This window comes from Haliaeetus leucocephalus, unplaced genomic scaffold, assembly GCF_000737465.1.
Source record: "Haliaeetus leucocephalus isolate CR32 unplaced genomic scaffold, Haliaeetus_leucocephalus-4.0 Scaffold251, whole genome shotgun sequence".
Lineage (NCBI taxonomy): Eukaryota > Metazoa > Chordata > Aves > Accipitriformes > Accipitridae > Haliaeetus > Haliaeetus leucocephalus.
This window is the reverse complement of record NW_010972687.1, coordinates 152297-170387: the sequence shown is the minus strand read 5'-3', so window position 1 is coordinate 170387 and position 18091 is coordinate 152297. Positions and strand designations below refer to the sequence as shown.

The 18091-nt window shown below is 41.7% G+C and overlaps 1 protein-coding gene across 1 annotated transcript in view; it reads left to right on the top strand.

Moving 5' to 3' along the window:
- PIP5K1B (phosphatidylinositol-4-phosphate 5-kinase, type I, beta) overlaps positions 1–18091 on the top strand; it is a 120321-nt gene that overhangs the window by 44190 nt on the left and 58040 nt on the right. The window contains exons 4-5 of the mRNA XM_010568583.1: positions 6573–6703; positions 17744–17861. Of these exons, the coding sequence (XP_010566885.1) occupies positions 6573–6703; positions 17744–17861 (249 nt within the window). The remainder of the gene's footprint in view (positions 1–6572; positions 6704–17743; positions 17862–18091) is intronic.

Below are 18091 nucleotides of genomic sequence, written 5' to 3'. Positions count from 1 at the left end.
ACTGGTCTGAGAGAGATGAGGTTGTGTGCCTACGCCCATTCAAGTCTATGCTGTTGTATGCTGCCAAGGAGGACAGATCCTGGCCTGGCACATTAGCATCCACAGTATCAGAGCCAATAAAAGGCAGTTTAGTTTGAAACTGGCAACATCTTTATGGGTTTCTGTCTTCATTTTCAGTACAAAAACCACCAAAGCACCTGTGCAGTAGACAGTAATACCCTAATCAGCAAGGGGAGGATGGTAAAACTTTTGCTTTGTTGTTAACCTTTAGGTAGCAAAGGCAGTTGTCACAGTGTGCACCATTTGCTACAAATCCAATTAGTTTCATAGTCTAAAATTCATCAGCTGCAGTTGTTTATCCTGCTGATTATTCTCATCCTTCCATTTCTTAGAGCTTCAGAAGGTGTTGATAATAGGTTAAATGATCCAAGAATCACTGTACAGTCACTGTATACTGTCAGCTGTACAGTTACAGCTGATACATGGACTCAGAGCCATGTTCTGAACCTCTGCATGAGGCTAATAGGAAGAAAAATTTATTTCAGTCTCTAAAAGAGAGAATGTGTGGCACAGAAGGTTGCTGAATTTTTTTGCTTGCTCTACAGCACGAGAATATTCAAGAAGAATTGAAAGAAATAACGGACTTAGGTTTGAAACTAGATTTTGCTGCCTTCACGGGCATTAAAAGAGGTGCATGAGTAAGGGAAAATGCGTGAGAGAGTTCTGTTTTTCCATTTGCATTTGTGGATTCCAATAAATATGTTTTTGTAGTAATAAAATGGATGAATCAAGAACATTTCCCCTAAGGCTTGAGGAGCAGCTTTTTTGTCTCTTCCTTGGATTCCATTCTTAATCACAAAATAGTAATAAAGAAATAAGACCAAGACAAGTGTTTGTATTGAGACAAATTCCAAGGTTTGTTTTGTTTTCATTTTAAGCCTGACAAAAACTAGTCATTTACTAAGGGGATATTGGGTGACCAGCCTTTGTTGGGATTAACTTGTAAGAGTGATTCACAGACAATTGACTATGGGCCAGCAATTGCCTTCAGCATGCTGTAACTACTATCAATTTGTTTGAAAATGGTTATTAAAGTATCCTGACTGATTGCATAACATTGCTTTTCTGTTAACCCCATGGGTGATTACTAATGGTACTCTTGAATAGGAGTGAAAATTAACGAGAAGGTAACCTTGTAGGTAAGGTCTGCACCATACTAGTAGAAGGTCTTACATTCTGCCCCCCAGAGACTGTAGGTCTTCTTTTGAATTTGCAGAAATCCTGCAGAAATTGTTTATGAGCTTGAAACATGATCCAGAGTTCTCCTCCTGAAATCACATTGCCAGGTTACCTGCCTTTTTTTTTTTTTTTTTTTTTTTGTGTGTGGGTGTGGTTTTTGTTTTGGTTTGGTTTTTGAATGGTTTATCCTCTCTCATTAATAAAATACGGTACTGTGCTATCTGCTACTCTTTCAGATGTAGTCCCTTGCTGTGGCAGTGAACAAGATGGGCATGAAGCAGAAATTCTATTTGTATGTGTATTGGTTTGATCAAAGTTACATAACTACTTCTTTTGTTGGGCATTAATCATTCATGAATAGAGGCCTTTCAAGGAAAGAAAAATGTGAATCTTCTTATGACACAAAGCCAAAGCTTTTTAATAGTCAAAGTGGCAGTCTAAGAATGGTGCTGGTGTTTGTTCCCACCAAAGTGCCTGTTCTAAACTGTTACTCAAGTGCAAGTTCTACTTCATGTGCAGTCTTAATTATTTAGGAGCTACACATCTGTCTTTTCTAAGAATAAACAGTCACTCTAGCATATGCTGTTCTGAGAACTATAACAAGAGTAGTTCTGTGTACTTGAACACCTTCTTATGTAATTCCCAGTCCTGAAATGTTTTTGTTCAAGTGCTGAAGTGGTTCTGACCGTGAAACTTCTGGTGTTCTTTGCTTCCACTGATAGTCCCTTGCTTGTTTGGTGGGTGGGAGGTAAAACCTGAAAACAGGAACCAAAATGGTATCTTCAAACTGGTTAATATACACCATGTCAAGGGAAGATACTCCCTTCCTGATAGCTGCCTTTCCCTTCCCAATGGTTTTCTTTATTCACTCCTTCCTTCTTTTCTTAAGAATTCCTTTCTTGACTAATTTCTTATTTTGACTGAGTTCTGCCATTTTTTTTATCCATCCAACAGGATTGTCTAGTCAGCATGAGAAAGTTTCAGATATGGTCTCAATTTACGTTTATACAGTATCTGTGACTATTTGTCACTGTCCTTTTGAATGCTTCTCTCCCTTGCAAGTCCTGTTTGTTGAATTTAAGTCATTTCACTCTGTGTATAGATTTTTATATAGAGATTTTTCTTTCCTTTCATTTCTCTCTGGATTCCCTGGAGTTAATGTATCTCTTGCATTGACTGTTAAGCAGAACTTAATAAATACATTTGTATCCAGAATCTGCATTTAAACCATTAGCCTGCATTGTGTTGCCTTGGCATGTACGTACAATTGCCTGGAATTTGTAACTGTTTTTCCCAGAAGATAAGGCATGCTGTTTCAAACTCGTGGAGCAGTTTGAATGCAGTTAGATCTTACAGTTAGATTGGAAGTGTCTTAAGAGGTTCATGATGGATGGCTATAGGCTGTTGTGTAAAGACAGGCAGGGAAGAAGAGGTGGAGGAGTCACGCTTCATGTTAAGGAGAACCTTGAATATATAGAAGTCAACTATGGCGATTGTGGAAGCCCTATCGTATGCCTCTGGGTCAAGATGAAGAGGGGTCATCTCCAAGGAGGATCTTAGAGTAGGCATCTGCTACCAACTTCCAAACCAAGACAATAAGGCCAACGAAGCAATATTTGGGTCACTTAAGCAAGCTTTGGGTCAGCAGAGCCTGGTTCTTACAGTGACTTCAATTACCCAGACTTTTGTTAGAACAATACAGCAGCTCAAATGTCATCCATCAAGTTCCTGGAATGTGTAGAGGACTGCTTCCTCATACAAATCTTAGATGTGTGTCGTGGTTTAAGCCCAGCCGGCAACAAAACACCACTAGGCCGCTCAATCGCTCCTCCCCCCCGGTGGGTTGGGGAAGAGAAAATATAACAAAAAGCTTGTGGGTCAAGACAAAGACAGGGAGGGGTCAGTCACCAATTCTGGTCACGGGCAAAAGACAGGCTCAACTTGGGGAAAAAACAAAATCAATTTAATTTACTACCAATCAAATCAAAACAGGATAATGGGAAGTAAAACCAAATCTTGAAACACCTTCCCCCACCCCTCCCTCCTTTCTGGCTCCACTCCACTCCCAATTTTCTTTACCTCCTCCCCCGCCCAGCGGCACAGGGGGACAGGGAATGGGGGCTGGGGTCAGTTCATCACACATTGTCTCTGCCGCTCCTCCCTCCTCGGTGGGAGGACTCCTCACTCTTCTGCTCCAGTGTGGGGTCCCTCCCACAGGAGACAGTCCTCCATGAACTTCTCTGGTGTGCGTCCTTCCTATGGGCTGCAGTCCTTCAAGAGCTGCTCCAGTGTGGGTCCCTTCCACGGGCTGCAGTCCTTCAGGCACAGACTGCTCCAGCACGGGCTTTCCCATGGAGTCATGGCCATCTTTGGGGGCATCCACCTGCTCTGGTGTTGAGGTCCTCCATGGGCTGTAGGTGGGCATCTACTCCCCTGCTCCCCTCCATGGGCTGGGTGGGGACAGCCTGCTGTCTCACCATGGGCTGCAGGGGCATCCCCTCCTCCGGCGCTGCTCCTCCCCCTCCTTCTTCATTGAACTCAGTGTCTGTAGAGGGTGTCCTCTGACATCCCACTCCCCTCTCTGCTGCAGGTGTCCCATTCTTAAGTATGTTATCCCAGAGGCGCTACCACCGTCGCTGGTGGGCTCAGCCTTGGCCAGAGGTGGGTCTGTCTTGGAGCTGGGCAAGCTTCTAGCATCTTCTCACAGCAGCCATCCCTGTACCTCCTCCGCTGCTACCAAAATCCTGCCACACAAACCAAAAACAATGTGCCAACGAGGAATGAGGCAGTGCTGGACTTGGTACTCACAAACCAAGAAAACCTGCTTTGTAATATCTCAGTTAGTAATAGTCTTGGCTGCAGTGATCACAATATTGTGGGGTTTGGGATCCTGCTGAGCATGCTGAAGGTTAGTGCTAAGACAAAGGTTTTAGATTTTAGAAGAGCAAACTTCAGCTAGCTCAGAGGTTGATCGGGAGGGATTCCGTGGGAAGCTTCTATGGAGGATAAAGGAGCTAGCAAGTGCTGGAAGGTTGTCAAGAACACTATCCTGGAAGCACAAAACCAGTCATGCCCTTTAAAGGTAAGGGAGGCGGGCAGAGCAAGAGACCCCCTTGGCTTAACTGCGACCTTCTGAGTCTGCTCAAAACCGAAAAGAGAAGCGTACCAGACATGGAAAAGTGGACAAATACCTGTTGAGAACTACAAGGGCATTGCCAGGGTGTGCAGAGATGCAGTTAGAAAAGCAAAAGCTGAGCTCAAATTGAAATTGGCCAGAGATATCAAAAACTACAAGAAAGGGTTTTTCAGGTACGTAAACAAGCAGAAACAGAAGGAAAATATTGGCCCACTGTTGAACAGGAGGGGTGAACTGGTCACCAGCAATGCTGAAAAGGCAGAGGTTCTCAACACTAACTTCATCTCTGTCTTTATCAGCACTGTTGGGTCCCAGGCCTTGGGAGCAAAAATCCAGGTTGATGCAAACATAGACCGACCATCAGTGAAGGAAGAGTTAGTATGTGAACTATTACAGGAGCTTGACCCCTACAAATGGATGGACCCTGACAATATCCACCCAAGGGTGTTAAGAGAGCTGGCTGACATTGTTGCGAGGTTGCTCCCCATTAAGAAGTGGTGGAGATGAGGGGAGACCCCAGTATGCTGGAAGAAGGCTAACGTCACGCCCATCTACAAGGAGGGCTTAAAGAAGGATCCAGGAAATTATAGGCACATCAGTCTTGCTTCAGTCCCTGGGAAAGTTATAGAACGAATCCTCCTGGGGCCTATCACAAGCCAAATGAAGCATGGGATTGCGGAAAAGCCAGCATGGTTTCACCAAGGGCAAATCATGCTTGACAAACCTGATGTGCTTCTATGGCAGAGTAACCTGCTCAGTTGATGTGTGGCGAGCAGCGGACACTGTCTACCCGGATTTCTCCAAGGCTTTTGATATGGTTTCCCAGAGCCTCCTCCCAGAGAAACCAATGCATTACAGTCTAGACAAGTGGTCTGTGCGGTGGGCGGAGAACAGACTGACAGACCACTCTCTGACGGTGGTGGATAATAGCTCCTTTTCAAACTGGCAACCTGTCACAAGTGGGGTCCCCCCCGGATCAATATTGGGCCCAATGCTGTTTAATATCTTTCTAAGTGATCTGGATCATGGGATCAAGTATACCCTGATGAAGTTTGCCAATGATACCAAACTGAGTGGGGAAGTGGACATTTTGGAAGGGAGAGCCACCCTGCAGGAAGACCTGGATAGGCTGGAAGAGTGGGCTAACAAGAACCTTGTAATGTTCAACAAAGACAAATGTAAGGTCTGGGAAAACATAATCCAAGAGTGCAGCACAGGCTGGGATCTACCCATCTGGGGAGCGGCTCTGTGGAAAGGGACCTGGGGGTCCTGGTGGACAAGCAGCTCAGTGTGAGTGAACAGTGTGCTGCTGCAGCAAAGGAAGCCAACAGGATGCTGGGTTGCATCAACAAGGGCATCACCAGCAGAGATAAAGAAGTCATTATGCCACTCTACCCGGTGTTTGTCAAGGCACACCTGGAATACTGTGTTCAGTTTTGGTCCCTGCTATACAAAAAAGATGTGGACAGGCTGGAGAGGGTCCAGAGAAGAGCCACAAAAGATGATCAGAGGACTGGGAAGCCTGTGATATGAGGAAAGGCTGAGAGATCTGGGTTTGTTCAGACTTGAGAAAAGAAGGCTTGGGGAGACCTTATCACCATGTTCCAGTATTTAAAGGTTGGCTACAAAGAAGACGGAGACTTCCTTTCTACAAGGAGTCACACAGAAAAGACAAGGTGTAATGGATACAAGTTACTTCTGGGGAGACTCTGGTTGGACACAAGAGGAAAATTTTTCACAATGAGAACAATCAGCTGTTGAAATAATCTCCCCAGGGCAGTGGTGGATTCCCCAACATTGGACACTTTTAAGATTTGGCTGGACAAACTGCTGGGCCATCTTGTCTAGATCCTGCTTTTGCCATGAAAGGTTGCACCAAATGATCTTTGAGGTCCCTTCCAACCTGGTATTCTATGCTTCTATGATTAGTTAGAACCCAATGTCTAAATGATTTGGGCAATTTGAAAAGTCTCAGTCTGTACAACCAGAGCATTGATTTTTGTAGCTTTTGCTACAACATAGTGTTTCTTTTAAATCTTTTGATTGAAAATTGGTCATCTCTCTGTGGTCTAGGGGGTAAAGATGACATGGTGGTGTTATTACAAAAATGATTAAGAGTTTAGCATATAAAGTTACTGATAAAGAACAGAAATCTATTTTTAGGAAACTCATGCTTGAATTCTTACTTTCTATGCAGACTACATCCTCGGCTATTAAAGGTGCTATCCAGCTGGGAATAGGATACACAGTAGGAAACCTTACATCAAAACCGGACAGGGATGTTCTTATGCAAGACTTCTATGTCGTGGAAAGTGTCTTCCTACCGAGGTAAGGACAAGCCTATTCAATGTATTTTCAATAGGATTTCATATTGAAACTCTTAACTAGATATTTCAAACAAGGATTGTTTTCCAGTTCTAACAAAATGAGGTTAGAGTAAGTTTAATGTATGAGAGCTTGAAAATCATCCTGTCTTCATGTTGTCATTGAAAATGAAGGTAGGGAGAAAAATGGGAAGATCTTCAACTGAAGATTTGAGACTTGTCACTTTGTGGTGGGTTGACCCTAGCTGGACACTAGGTGCCCACCAAAGCCGTTCTATCACTCCCCCTCCTCAGCTGGACAGGGGAGAGAAAATATAACAAAGAGCTTGTGGGTCGAGATAAGGACAGGAGAGATCACTCACCAATTACCGTCACGGGCAAAACAGACTCAGCTTGGGGAAAATTAGCTCAATTTATTACAAATCAACCAGAGTAGGGTAATGACAAATAAAACCATATCTCAGAACACCTTCCCTCCACCCCCCCTCCCTTCTTCCTGGGCACAACTTCACTCCCGGATTCTCTACCACACCCCCCCAGCAGCACAGGGGGACGGTTAATGGGGTTTATGGTCAGTTCATCACACATTATTTTCTGCCGCTTCATCCTCCTCAGGAGGAGGACTCATCACACTCTTCCCCTGCTCCAGCGTGGAGTCCCTACCATGGGAGACAGTCCTCCACGAACTTCTCCAACGTGGGTCCTTCCCACGGGCTGCAGTTCTTCACGAACTGCTCCAGCATGGGTCCTTTCCACGGCATGCAGTCCTTCAGGCACAGACTGTTCCAGCATGGGTCCCCCACGGGGTCACAAGTCCTGCCAGAAAACCTGCTCTGTGGGCTCCTCTCTCCACAGATCCGCAGGTCCTGCCAGGAGCCTGCTCCAGTGCGGGGTTCCCACAGGGTCACAGCCTCCTTCGGGAACCCGCCTGCTCTGGCATGGGGTCCTCCCTGGACTGCAGGTGGATATCTGCTCCACCGTGGACCTCCATGGGCTGCAGGGAGACAGCCTGCCTCACCATGGTCTTCCCCACAGGCTGCAGGGGAATCTCTGCTCTGGCACCTGGACCATCTCCTCCTCCTCCTTCTTCACTGACTTTGGTGTCTGCAGGGTTGTTTCTCTTACATGTTCTCACTCCTCTCTCCGGCTGCCATTTCTCTGTCTGTCCCAACTTTTTTTCCCTTCTTAAAAATGTTATCACAGAGGCATTATCACTATCGCTGATTGGTTCAGCCTTGGCCGGTGGCGGGTCCATCTTAGAGCTGGCTGGTATTGACTCTTTCGAACACAGGGGAAGCTTCCAGCAGCTTCTTACAGAAGCCACCCCTGTAACACACCCCCCGCTACCAAAACCTTGCCACACAAAGCCAATACACACTTCTAGAGAAGGAACATAATTGTGATACCTTCAATTAAAGGAGCTGTTGATTACAGCTGGAAGTGATTTGTGGATCTATATGTAATTAAGTATTATGTCCACCATTCACATGTTTGTTTAGTTTCTAAAAACTGAGAATAATATTTGCCATTTTGTTGAGTTGTTATCAAAATTATGAAAATTCAAGTCCTGCAGTGTTAAGAATAATATAAGAATTTACACTATACTATAAAATTCTAGCCAGGACTTCAGCCTGTGATGAAGCTTAGCTCTTACTAGCTGGCTGCAGGTTGTGCACCGTTACTGCTTTGCATTTGGCTACCTCAGCTGGTATCACTGCCAAGTTGATGGTATAGAATTTTTAATAATATAGTTATGCTGATGAGAGAAATCAAGGTCATACTCATTTGGGGGGTTCAGAAGCTGAAGTACAGTGCCATGTAACTTTTCCAAGTTACATTTGCTAGGAATGGATGAAGAAGGTGTAGGAAAAATATATGTCAAAACCAGGATGACTTGCTCTGTTCAGTGTTGTCTGGGTTCTTAGAAGTGCTAAGTACCAGTAGTGCCCATCATTTCTGTAAGGGCATGCTATGATTGCAGTATTCCCTGAATTTGGGAATGCTGTCTTTGAGTTTTTCAAAGTTCTGTTCATGTGCAGTTTTAATACTACTTGATAAACTCTTTCTAATAATTTACAGCCCTTAAAAATTACTGACATCACTAAAACAAAGTTAAAGTGACAATGTACAAAATAATTGCAGACACTTTAAAGTTGATCTCTCCTTATGTAAATTTGCTTCATTCAACTTCTGTTTTCCTCTGAACTGAGAAATCCTTTAAGGAAAAAAAGATCTGTTTCTTATGTGAAGTGAAGCTTTTACATTACATTGTTCAGTTCCTAGTAATTGAGGGTATTCAGATCCTTGTTCTGGTGTTAACTATAAGGTTTGTGCAAGTTTTGTAGTCTTTCTCTCGTAGATGAGGTAAATATAGAGAAGTTAACTATGTGCATGTAGTTTCATACACTCTAATCACAAATTTTTGCTTGTTTAAAAAAATCCAAATTACAGCTGAGAAATTTCCATATTATGTAAACATTTTTATTGGTCTGAAAAATGGAGTGAGAGGGAGTGAGCCATCATATTTGTGAAGTGTGTGACTGTGACAGCAATGCAGGTTTCTGTAGTCTGGCTGTGATGCCAAGTTTGTTGTTCATGGAAATTAAATGAAACATACATGCTCAAACTGTTTTATTACATAGCACAGTTTTGGACTTCCATGTACACTCAGAAATGAGACTTCTCTGTTTTGTGTTGGTTTAAAGGGAGAGCTGGGAGAGATCCCTTCTGGCTTAGGAAGAAAACAAAGGCAGAAGGAATAGCCTGTTTGCGCTGACAATATTTATTATAGAAGCTTTAGTAGCACCTTTCCGGCCAGCTTCCTATAAATAAATAAATAAATACTATGAGGCAAATTAGACAAAAGTAATGGCCAGAGCAGCATAGCTTTTTTTTTTGCATAGCTATCTAGTAAGCAGGAGTATATAACAGTGAGTCATCTTGACTGCAACAAAGAGCCTCTCTAAAAAGAGCACTAGCTGATAACATTCTCTGTGAAACTAAAAATTGACTATCCATAGCAATCTCTTAAAACCATGACACTTGATTTTTTTATGCTAATGCACAGAAATGTCAAATTTCAAGTCCTTCCTGTGTCTCAATGTAACATGCACATTCAGTTACCTAAAATGGTTTCAATCCAAAGTGGCATTAGTTTGCATAAATTGTAATCATTTAGGATTGCACGTAATGATACAGACTTCTTTCTTGCTGGTTGAGGGTGTTGGGACATTGAGTGTTTCATGATGGCATTATGTGGATTGCTCCTGAGTCATATCTATAGGTAGCTTCGTTACCCTTGTCAGAGGTAAAAAGCTAAGGTTGAGTGTTCTTTCAGATAGGGCTGCGCTCCCGAGGTGCACCTCAGGTGCTCTTCACTTTTTCTGATGACAGTACCTACATGTGAAGGCAGTATTGTTAAAAGTCATTACTTTAATGATCTTTTTTTTCACCTTTTGGATTGGTTTGGGTTGAAAGCAATTAGCTGAAATTAGTTACACCAGCAGGTCTGGTGGGCTGACCTCTATGTGGAAGCACCTCAGAGCAAGCTGAGGTTAAGTAAGCTTTTTGCCAGATGTTGGCAGCTGGAGGAGAACCTGACAGTGCAGCAAGCGTGGTGCTGAAAGCAGGCTTACCAAGCAAGGAGTAGCATTTTTTCCACTTGCTTTGGGTATGCATAATTCAGCTGCAACTGCAAGCAGGCTATTAGCTGAACTTCCCCTTTATTGTGGCCAGTTCACAGCAACCTGCCTTTTTGCAACCTGTCCTGCTCCACCTTCCTCCCATGTTTCCCCTACATCCACCTTGCCTCATACGGGTCTGGCAGCGAGGTGAGACGACAGCTGTTTGGCAGAGTCATGGGCACACCTGCTGCTTTGACAGCAGCAGATGCACTGTTATGGTGGCAGTGATAAAATGGACCTGAGCTAGTAGAAATGCAATGAAACAGCAGCCTGCACACCAGCAGGCAAAATAGTGTTATCTGTGCCCTTTTACTGTCAGGCGAAAACAGCCAGCGGTTGTTTATAAATTATTATCAGTTGCAGAAGATAGTTGTTTATAAATTGTTATCAGTTGCAGAAGATAAATAGTCTCTGCATATCTCTCAGGCCCTGAAGTAAACCTCAGCACCACCTGTACCTCAGCTTCAGTAACCATAGCAAAACACTTCCAGGACTTCATGAAGGAGACAGAAAAATGCCAGGGGAAAAAAGTGGTTCATTCAGACCTGAACATAACTGCCCTGCGTATTGTGGGAGCTTTTGATGTAAATCGGGAGTAACTCCATGGATTGCAGGTTATGCCTGGTCCAGAGTTACAAAGTAACTGGCTTAAATTGGTCAGAGTTTAGCCCAGATTCATTCAAGTGTTTATTTCAGGAAGTGACTTTGAGTGAAGTACAGGCATCTGTAGAGTAGGTGGATTTGAATTGGTAAGGTGCTTACTTTCATTTGTACATTGTAGTGGTGAACCGGGGTGGAAAAGTGCCTTTGTCACCTTCTGCTTCACATTGTGGCACTCCCTTCGTCCGTTTCTCTTCAGCCTGCCCAGGAGTTTATAAGGTGTTGCATTTGGAAACTAAGTGACGTATTACTAGGAGCTGCTATAAAGGAGTTAACTGAGAACCACTGTCCAGATTGAGTTTAAATGGCACAATGCAAATGTGCTCCTTGGACTGAGAAACAAATGCAGTCTGCGGTGACCCAGTTGATTCTGAAGATACAGTGTCTGAAGTCTCCGCCCAGCTCCCTGAATAGGGTGAAACCACTGGGGGAACTACACCAAGTAACTTCTCTTCTGGCTTTTAAATGCTGCTTTGGAAATCTAGCAAGAGAGTTGCTTACCTGGTGCTAGTAGTGCTGCAGCAGTGGCTGGAGAGTTCAGCGGGAAGGCTGTGCATCCTGCCTGTGCTCTGTGCTCTGTCCTATGACTCAGCTGTGTGAGGCATATTCTCCCCTTCCTGCATTCTGCTCTGTGCCCCTGACTTACTTGGTTGGAACCAGTTCATTTCTTGGTGGCACATTTTGTCTCCAAATCAGTCATTTGTGCAATGTCACTACAGCAATGTTTTGACAGCTGTTTGATTCAAGTGTGGAGCTGGCTCCAAGTAATGTGGCCATGGTTAGAAAGGCTCCTTGCTGAGCTAATAAGCCTAGCTGTCTCAGGCAGTGGTGGCTCGAGCTGGTCACTGGGCCATGGGGCCATGCAGCTGCCTGTGAGATGGCAACGTGTGCAGCCTGCTAAGCTCTTGCAGCAGACGTACTAAGTAGGCACATTTTCTATGGTGATGCTTGACAAGCCGAGCAGAAGCTGCTCCATTCTGTCAGCTAACTTTGGCTAGTCAGTCATATGCAGCTTCAGAAATGCAGAGCATTTGGAGCAAGGCCATATGTTTCAGGCTCCATCTCTTTTTGTTTTCTTAGATGGAGGCTGCTGCTAAGCACAGCTGTGAGTCTGACTTTTTTACATCAAGCTGTTAATCAGTCTTATGCACTTCCCCTGCTAATACGCTTAATTTTCAGGGTCTAGACCCTGCATATTGAGAACATTTACTATGGTTTCTAATTTAACTGGTAAGTCTGTTATATTCTGTTGACCTGTATGCACCCTGCACCTACAGTCATCTGTACAGTGAACTGGTTCAATTACAAATTGCTTTCTTGTGATGCTAATGAAAGATTATTCAGTGCTTTCTATTATTTAATGTCAAAAGCTTAATATTGTATTATGATAGCATTTGGATGACAGCCCAAATAAGTAGTCAAAAGTACTAAGAAAAGTAAAACCTTTGACATATTTTAACCAGTCTGGGCTTTATCCTACATCTAAAACTGAAGTGTACTGTTTTCTGGTATGTTTTTGAGGACTGATTTAGAAAAATGAGGAAAACTGACACTTGCCCTTGGAAAAATCCTTGTACCAAACCTGTATCATAGGTTACCTGATGGGCTAAGTAGTGTCTTTGTAATTAAAGAAGTTAGTAAAGAATGTTCTGCAGGTTCAGTGTGAATAGTACTCAAATGTTCACACTAACGCTTAGTTGGTGTGTAACTTATGGCACTGTATTTGTTTCCAGCTGGGCAGTTTCACAAGACAGATAAGAAAGTGGCCTGAAGCCTTTGATAAAGTGCTGCTGCTCTTCTTTGGTGCTTTGGTTGCAGAGGTACACAGGATGACCCAAGTTCTGACACACTTTTTATGGTTTGTGAGTAGAGTGATAGCACAGATAGGAGGAAGTCATATATGTTTGCAAAACAAATAGTATTCAAAATGTGGATACTGTGGCAACAAAAGCAAAAACATGTTCATTATGAATTACAGGTCTTAGCTACTTCTGTTACTGTCAATTCTTGGTAAACCTGTGATAACCTGGATACTTGTGTGGTTATGTAGAAATATTTAAATTATTTTTAAAGTACTCTGTGATCCCTTGGTTTAATGGCATCTCCAGTTGATTTTGAAATAGTCATATCATCATCATCATCAAAAATGTCTGTGTATTCAGCTGTTACATAGATATGATTGGCTTGACTTGTTTTGAAGATGCTTACTTTTCACAGTTGTATTTCAAAGCTGCCTTGCAGAGGACTGCTTAGGATAGCACATAGTAACCGAAAGTGTAGGACAACATACCGTGAAAAACAAGGATATTACCACTGGACTTTATCCCACAATATGAAAAAAACAAACATGCACCTATTTGTACAGGTAGCCATAATAGCTACTTCCATCATGTGGGAAACAGTTGCTTTCCTGAAATGATATATAGGAAATGAATACACCAAAGCACTACCTGATCCGTCAGTATGTATTTATTGGGTACGGTTTGTAAAGTTTAAACACATTTTGATGTGTTGTAAAAGAGCAGCTTTATCCAAGAACAGTGAAACTGAGATTGGATACTCTTAGTTTTTTATATTTGGAGCATTTAATGTTAGATGTTTTATTTTGATTTTAAGATTTAAAAAACAGTTGCTTTCACATGAGAGAACTGAGGTGTTCCTCCTCTTCACTGTTTTTACAGTAACATACAAGAAGGTTATACATGGGCCCACAAATACAGCGTGACTATTTCTTTTGTTGAAAGCTACATCAGAGCCTATTGACATTGCTCTGTGGTGAAAGCTTGCTATGAAGAGATGCAGCTAGCCTTCTCTGCCCCTTCAGATAGGTGTGCTATCTCCTGAATATGTCCTACCAGGGTGAGGCCATAGTAAAGAAGAGCTGCCGAGAAACATATCTGGGTGTCTGGTTCAGCAAAGTTTTCACAAGCCATGGTGTTAGCCATTAAAAGTATAATTAGTTTTAGTTCATTTTTAGTTTGATACTGCACAACCTACACTTAAATCAGCCTTCAGCATTTACTAAGAGACAGGTTAAGATGCACATACTGTCATTTCTAGATGTGCTTTATTTAAAAAAAAAATTATCTAAAATTCCAGCATTAAAGCAAACTTGAATAGTAAGCTTAATCTCTCTTTTTTTATTCTACCTACCAATCTTTTGCTTTTGTGTGGTCTTACAGCTAAGGTTATTAAAATACCTCATAAGTTACAATTGCTTCCTGATCTTTCCAAAGCCTATATTGTTTGTCATAGCTTGTATACAGAGACTTGAATTCTTCAAGATTGCCAGAATCAAAGCTGGTATTAAAAGTCTTTATTTTTCCTTTTCTTTTTTTTCTGGCAGACCTGCACCTTCAACTATCTGAGAGGAAAATTATACGATTACCTTCTTTTTTTTATAGAGTACACTTCTATTATATCCAAAGCTCCATTTTGCAGATTAAGTTTTTTGTCAACAGATCATGAGTATTTTTCTTGTTCAACTTCAAAGACATAATCATCCCCATGAAACTCCCTAGCCTGGTTAAAAATTGTTATACATAGTGCTTTGTGCACATACTTTAATCCAGCCAGAGTGAAATGCACTTGTAAAAAGCACCAAGAAAATGTGGGGAGAAACTATGAAATACATTCTCTCAAGAGCTAATAGAGTGGAAGGTGAATATTTTCATGTCTAAATAGGGTAAAGATGTATTTACATCAAGCATTCTGTACAGTGGAAACTGTCCTTTTCAGGTAAGAGCAAAGACATGCTCAGCCACAAGGAATTCGAAGGTTTTCGATTGCTGTAGGAAATTACTGGAGGTGAGGACACTCTTTCTGTTAAAAGTAGCAACAAGAAAACCTTACAAACTTTCTTCCAGAGGGGTAACAAAAAAATCTTAAATTTGTGTCAAGCTTGCTGCTTGCATCACAGAGGAGCTTACTGTTGGGATCATGTAAACTATTCTATTAGGCAGTGAAGCCAAAACTAATTCATTCATATGTTCAACAGAAGTGGTAGGGTGTAAAAGGGATTTTTTAAGACTATTTCACAAAGAATAAGGACGCTTGTCTGCATAGTGAAATTGACTGTCATATCTGTAATAAAGTAAGCTCATGTGCTCTAAATACATGGAATTGCTCTCTGTGTAGATGCTGTTCCAAAATAGTTGCTCTGTTTTGCAATTATTCTGGAATAAATCTCCACTTACTATACATACTGTCTACCTGCAGACCCAGTATTGGTCATTTTACTCCATATGCATTTATCCATGGTATTATCATAGCAAACCTCCTTATCTTCATTTCAGCCTGCTGAAGTTCCAACAAGAGTACATGTTCTGGTATAGTAAGGACATGTAATCTGTTTATTGCCGTGCTTTCACAAAAGAAGCTTTTGACTTATGGCTGCAGGAAGCAGATTTATAAAGGTATTTATGTACTGAAAGGTAGGACTTTATAAAAAAGTTTAGATGATTAATCTTCCCTGACAATGATGTGGTGCTTCAGCAGGGTTCTTGTCTGCATCTTACAACAATTAAATGTATTTACAGGTATGGCCCCAGGTTCCCAGCAGCTATATATTACCCCTGTGGCATCCTCATATTGCACAAAAATTCAGTGAGACACATCCAACTATATAAAACTTAATGTCAGACAAGACTGGCAGTGTTCTGAGCAGCTGAAAGACCTTAGAAGAAGCAGCATTAGCAAATGGCTGTAAAGAAAAACTACCATCTTCAGCCTAGTATCCTACAGATTTCCATTTTTTGCTATCTAATAGAACAATAACGTACATGTGGATTTGATTTTAACACCTTGGACTTGTGATACTGTAGACGATAAAGTGATCAGATGAGTTCATTAGGACTAGGCAGCCTTCACTAGTTTTTAAGTGTATGGTTTAACACTCAAAGCAGCAGTATTCTAATGTCTTTGTATGTATCATTGGTCATCCACAACCATCTTTTTATTTGTGATTTCCAGACAGAAATCAAGTTGGTTTTCCCTCCTTTCATCTCCTATTCAAGAGTCTGAAGTATATGCATTTCTAGAGCCTGAGAAAGCTTGTTCACCAACTCACACTGTTTAATTGGCAGCAGTTCGGCTCTGTTGGTTTTGGTGGTATGCATGCAGGGGCAGCTAGGTGGCGTTGGATAGACTTCTGTCATCAGTTATTAGTGGAAGGTGACAAGTTTGTATGACAAGCATTAATTATACAGGATCAAAGCTATTAAATATTATCATGATATTTAATTCAGTCTTTGCAGGAATGTTGCTTAGAGTTTATTCCTTTTCATATCTGTGTGAATTCCTAGCTTTTTTTTGGTTGCTTTTTTTTTTTTTTTAATACTTTGGATATTCTTCTTGTGAAGCATAAAGGTACATGCTGCATTTCTGAATAATTTATTTAGGATAAATGAGTAAAGAAGTACTGGAAGAGCTGATTTTGGCCACTGTGTCAAGTCTTGGATTTTGTACTCATCTAACCAATCAAACCATTCAGACTGAACAAAGTTTGTCTTAAAGCTGTTCTTGTCTGTGTTGAAATCACAGTATAGAACTTTACTCTTCTGCTTAAAAGCCTTCTTTTAGTTTCCATCATAAATGAATCCACAGCCAGCTTTTATATATTTTTTGGTTCTGGCAGCATTTTGCTGCTGACCTTTTCCTTTAGCTTAAATCATGCAGTATTCATCTCAAGACTCATACAACTGCAGCCTAAAAATACAGTGAGATGGTAAATATAAAACATGGAAAAGAGCTAAGGAGGCTGCAGTATTTATTTATTTATTTATTTATTCCTTTGAGAAAGACTGTCTTCCAGGCTGGTCACCCTGGTAGTCTTTGTCTGTGCCTCTTCTAGTTTGAATCTGTATCTTGCATACAACTGCATATCATTTTCCAGAATTCCCCAAAGGATCTGTACATTGTGTTCCTGTTTAACCAGCTGAGCATGTAAGCTAGTGCTGGTTTAGATTGAGGTGGGGTAAAACACATGACATGACAGGCAGACAGACAGAAAACCACTTTAAGGTCAGCAGAGCCAGAAGGGCTTCCCAGTTCTGGACTATACTAGCAAGAAAGAAAGAGATACCGTAAGTGCAGTTAGCCTGCAGAAGAGATGAATGCTGACGGTGCCATTTCATAAATAAGGCTGAGCCAATCAATGTTTGCTGGCACCAAAAAATGTATGTAGTCCTGCTTCTTTCACACTGCTCTGGCCACACGATTCTGTTCTCTGTGTTGTGCTGTCTTTAGTATCCGTCTGACTCCCCTGCAAACCAGCTCAGGTCACCAAGCTAGTGTGAAGTTGTTTAGCTGTGTTGCCTTCCAAACTTTTTGCACGAGCTTACATGAGGTGGGGGTGATCCTTCCTGTGTCAATAAGCTATTAGACTGGCTTACCTTGGAGGGATATTGGAAATTGTAGCATTAGTTTACACCCCATCTTTACACAAATGTATATGGGTGGTGAAAATAGTCATTTCCTTTAAGGAGGGAGAAAGGAATTTGCTGGCAGTATTCTGTCTCTCACAGACATTTCAGTTACACTGATTAATAGTGATAGGGAGGTTTATCTGCATTTATGACTCTTGTCTCAGGAGGCCAATGCTTGAGTTAGACAGCTTTACAGTAAAACTAGCTACAAGGAGGAGGTCACTAAAAATCGCTCAATAATAATTGCATTTGGTTTATTTTTGGTTTTGTTTTCAGTGAAGGGAGCAATCTCACCCCTGCTCATCATTACCCTGACTTCAGATTTAAGACGTACGCACCTCTTGCCTTCCGCTATTTCAGAGAACTTTTTGGTATCAAGCCTGATGATTATCTGGTAAGAGCTTGCAGTTTTCCTTTGAAGTACAAATTGTTATAATGTATACTAGTTTCATAGTGACAGAAGAGGATGCTTTAATGGTACCCAAATGGGTAGTAAATTTTGTGTGTGGAGTGGTTTATAACTAGTGAATATTTTTAGTGTTTTACAAAAATTTTAATTCTTCATCTTTGTGATGACTCCTATAAAAACCTGCCTTGTTAATTGACTAGAGTAACTTGAGTATT